The sequence below is a fragment of the Diabrotica undecimpunctata genome, chromosome 9 (assembly GCF_040954645.1).
Source record: "Diabrotica undecimpunctata isolate CICGRU chromosome 9, icDiaUnde3, whole genome shotgun sequence".
NCBI classification, from domain to species: Eukaryota; Metazoa; Arthropoda; class Insecta; order Coleoptera; family Chrysomelidae; genus Diabrotica; species Diabrotica undecimpunctata.
This window is the reverse complement of record NC_092811.1, coordinates 32481836-32486672: the sequence shown is the minus strand read 5'-3', so window position 1 is coordinate 32486672 and position 4837 is coordinate 32481836. Positions and strand designations below refer to the sequence as shown.

General features: G+C 35.6%; 2 protein-coding genes across 2 annotated transcripts; both read right to left on the bottom strand.

Moving 5' to 3' along the window:
• Positions 1–2750: 2750 nt before the first annotated feature.
• LOC140450517 (uncharacterized) lies at positions 2751–3119 on the bottom strand. Its single transcript, XM_072544173.1, has one exon. The coding sequence runs from the start codon at positions 3117–3119 to the stop codon at positions 2751–2753; it is 369 nt and encodes a 122-aa protein (XP_072400274.1).
• Positions 3120–3770, bottom strand: LOC140450516 (uncharacterized). The gene has a single exon (XM_072544172.1). The coding sequence runs from the start codon at positions 3768–3770 to the stop codon at positions 3120–3122; it is 651 nt and encodes a 216-aa protein (XP_072400273.1).
• Positions 3771–4837: the final 1067 nt, after the last annotated feature.

Genomic DNA, 4837 nt, shown 5'->3' with positions numbered 1-4837 from the left:
GAATTTCGAAATTCGTCATTAAAAGAATGATTATGATCTAAAAGGTGAAGTGCGTATGTAGAATCTGTTTTTCTATTATTAAAAGCCCTTTTATGCTCTGATATTCGTTTAAAGTTTGACCGATGTAAGTTTTTCGGCAGTCGCCACATTTAAGTTTGTATACACCACTGTGTAAGTTGTTGTTTGTTCTGAAAGCTGGTGTTATTCCTTTCTTTGTTATATGTTTGGCTATTTTTGTTGATATTTTGCCTGCATATGTAATCGAGCAGAAGGTACTGGGTTTTCTCTGGTGGTTTAAATACTAATTTCAGGGCTTTCTTGTGTAGTTTTTCATTTAAAATTTTATTAGTCGTTTGTTCATTGTGTCCATTGTTTACTGCTATTTGCTTAATGATATTTAATTCTGTCTCAAAGTTGTATTTTGACATCGGAATTGCTGTTAACCTATGTGACAAACTGTGATATGCTGCCAGTTTATGCTGTGTAGGATAGAATAATGAATTGTGTATAGTCGTGTCAGTATAGGTAGGTTTATGAAATATGGAGAAGTCGTGTTTGTTTTTAAGTCTGATAATTTTTAAATCTAAAAAATTTATGGATTGATTTTTTTCTGTTTTTATTGTAAATTCAATATAATTATGAAGTGAATTAATATACGATAAAATTTAGTCAAGTTGCCTGTTAGTTTCCTGCTTAGTTAGTGTAATAAAAATTGGTCTGATATTAGTGAATTTACAATGGAAACAGAACAAAATCAATGCATAAATTTTTTAGATTTAAAAATTATCAGACTTAAAAACAAACATGACTTCTCCATATTTCATAAACCTACCTATACTGACACGAATATACACAATCCATTATTCCATCCCACACAGCATAAACTGGCAGCATATCACAGTTTGTCACATAGATTAACAGAAATTCCGATGTCAAAATACAACTTTGAGACAGAACTAAATATCATTAAGCAAATAGCAGTAAACAATGGATACAACTAACAAACCTTTAATAAAATTTTAAATCAAAAACTACACAAGAAAGCCCTGAAATTAGTATTTCCACCACCAGAGAAAACCAAGTACCTTCTGCTCGATTACATATGCAGGCAAAATATCAACAAAAATAGCCAAACATATAACAAAGAAAGGAATAACACCAGCTTTCAGAACAAACAACAACTTACACAGTGGTGTATACAAACTTAAATGTGGCGGCTGCCGAAAAACTTACATCGGTCAAACTTTAAACGAATAGCAGAACATAAAAGGGCTTTCAATAATAGATAAACAGATTCTTCATACGCACTTCACCTTCTAGATCATAATCATTCTTTTAATGACGAATTTCAAATTCTTAAAATTCAAAATAAAGGCCTTAAGCTATCTTTGTTAGAATCTATGGAAATTAACAATTTAAAAAACACAGATATAATTCTGAATGACCAACTTGAGACAAACAGTTCTCCCCTTCTCAAGTTATTTCATTAAAGACTATAAAGTGTAAACGCATGCCAAAAATAGATCACTTGAGAAACGCACTCTACCGAAACAGCTATAACGATAAGATTTTACAATAAATTTTGTGAATGTTTTGAAAACAAAGTTTTCAGTATTTTATTGTTACATAAAATCTATAAAAAAAATATACTGTTGAGTAATCGTTATCGTGCTGAGGATTGTAGTCCTTATCGGAGTCGTTATCATCGCTATTAGAAATTATATTAAACATTTGATCACTGCTGCAATCCATGTTAGGGGAACGACGGGTAATAACGAATACTTAATTAAAATAATTGTTTATTTGAAATATAAAAATGTTGAAAACTCGGAAACCACTACAGAGTGGCTAACAGTAATAAAGCTATTAATTTTTGTTATTGGATAATCAAAAATAAAAATTTTAATAATAAAAAAACTCAATTAAAAATTTTCAGGAAATGTTCGCTGTTACCCGAAATGTCGGGTAATAATAAACATGAGAAGGGTAATGGCGAACAGTATTACCGATTAACAAAAATCTCATCCTATAGTTGTCCGGTGTGTCCGAGCCGCTGCATAATTTATGCACCCATCCACCGCATATAATGCAACGGAACCAAAGTTCGCTTTTCCCGAACTCACCACAAATTAAACAAGATTCTCCTTCATTACAATCGTCGGTATTAATATCGTCATTGTCATCAGATTCATCATCCTTATATGATGTCGAATCTTCCTCTTCGCTTGAAGATTGTAGTACTTTTCTCTTTGCAGTTTTATTTTTATTTTTAAAAATTTTTGTTTTTCAATTTCTTTTTCCATTTTTTATTTCCTTCTAAGCTCCTTTTGTTCGAGTTCTAATTTCAAAGGCGTTGAGGTTAATATTTCGGATCTTTGTTTTTTTCTCACACCCTTCTTCGGAACAGATATCTTTTGTTTTTCTTTTGGTAAAGGCAAGATATCGCTGAATGAAACATTTTCGGTATTTTCACATATCTGGTTTTCTTTGGAAGGGCCTGGTTGGGGTTCCAGTAAATCTTCTTGAATAGTTTGTGAAAGACCTTCTTGGCTATTATTTTGTTGAGTTTGATTATCGTTTGAACTGTAAAAGTCTTCTTCATTAAATGTATTTCGGTTGAATGGAAAAATTCCGGTCTTCTCAAAACCGTTTGCAGCTTTGTCTATGCTTGCAACTCTAGTATACGCCGTTGAGAATAAAGTGCTTATATGGCACATTTCAATTTTCTCATAGGGTTGAGATTTTAAAAACTAATCACATTCAACGTCATATGCTCGCTTCAATGATAAGAAAAAGCTAACGTCTAGTGGTTGCAGACGATGCGAGGTATGTGGAGGTATTGACAGCATAATGATACCATTTTCTTTGCAAAAATTATAAATTGCAATAGAGCAATGACTGGAGTGATTGTCCAGCACCAGTAAAATGGGATCATCTCTTGTAGGTTTATTGGTTTTCGCAAAATGTTGAATCCAAAACAGGAACACTTCTTCGTTCATCCAACCGCTTTTTGAACAGGAGAACAAAGAACCTGGAGGCCCATCCTTTTCTAAAGCAGGATTTCTTCTCAGTTTTGGATAAATGAATAGTGGAGGTGTAAAAGATTCGCTGGCACTCATTCAACAGCATACCGTCACGTTCTTGCCTCTTTCTCCACTTGTAATGGCTCCAACTTGTTTTTGGTCTCTAGGTCCAATGATCAGATTAGGCCTATTTACGTTTGTAATGCCAGTATCATCGACATTAAATATTCGAGTAGGTGGAAACTTGTATTCATCGTACAGCTTACCCAAATTGTCATAAAACCTTAAGACTTGATCCTTATTGAAACCTTGAATGCGATTAAGACTTATTGCTTCAGGTTTACGGAAACTTAACTCAGGATGCCTTGACATGAATCCATATAACCAGTCTTTACCTGCTTCTTGTTTTTCTCTGTTGAAACTATGTTTTAAGTTTAATTTCTCTGTATAGGCGAAGGCCTCTTTTCGCAACTGAATTGGGGTTAATCCATAAAATATTTTAGATAACGTTAGTAAATGACGACTTATTTCTTCTTCCTGTTCATTTGAAAAGAGAGTGTTTGCACCCAGCCTGCCTTTGTAAAAGCCTCTAGATACTCTGTTTTGTAATGTTGTAACAGGTATATTAAATTGGCGTGCAGCTTCCCTTAGGCCATAACGTCTTTCTTCAATTGCCTTTAGAGCAGCTTTCATTTGATCATCAGTCCATAAAAATTTGTTGGTACTTCGTTTCCGTTTAAAAGGCATCTGAAAAAGATACAAATTGTTAAATAAGCAAAAGAAAAGCAAAAATGTAAAGAATCTAAGCCAAATTATTAAAAGAGTAAACGCGAACACTTGGCGGGTAATCGCGAACATCTGTTCGTGATTACCCGATTTGGAAATGAATATGAAGAAACGAAACAATATAAATGCATTTAACTTCTCCGTAATGGGACAATTTTATAGGTTAAATAATAGTAAGTTAACTAACTCTAACAATTTAAATGAAACCATCAAGTGTTTATACCACCAAAAACAAATAAATCGCTATAAAAAATTCCACAAATACGGGGCAACTGTGTATCTATGCCACCACGTGCAGACTAGTAGCACAGTTTAACCACAAACAGTGGGGCCGGGGGTTGCGCTCTTCTTCCAATCGGCGTAAAGCTGAGCGGGAAAAGAACAAATCTCAGGGGACAAGTTTTGCACGGAGAGTCTTAGGACTTTGCACCTCCTTAAACTATCCCAAGACCGCTGGGTACCCCCAACAATGATTGGGGGTGTGTAATCAATCTTTGATTGCACCCTTCACGTGGTGGCCCTGTTGAAACTAAACTCAGCGGATCTAGACTAGATAGTCGATAAACAATCCCCACGCCAAGCCGTGAGACACCGTGGTGAAGGCTGTGAGGCACTGGGGTGACAGTGTCGCAAACGGTTCATTTGGGGCAACAGGTCACACCCCTTAGTATTTAGACCTTACCCTCGCAAGCAGGGCTCTGCGAGGGGTCAATATGGAAACTGTCTTTCCCTAGCTACTCGTGGGATCAATATGGAATCTCAAAAACAAACAAAAACAAATACAAAAAAAACTCAGGGCCAAAGGGTTCCCGATGCCGAAGGGCCAGGGAACTCCAAAGCCAAAATCACAGTTCCTAAAGCCGAAGAGCAGGGAGCTTCTGGAGAAAATCCGAACGCCGAAAGGCCCGGATTTTCTAAAGAAATCTCCCAAGCTGATAGGCAAGGAAACAAAATGGCTGTCAGAGTAACAGCGTTGGAAGACGTTGATCTCATGAGAGACGAAGAAATTAGGGCTGCAAAGCTATCTG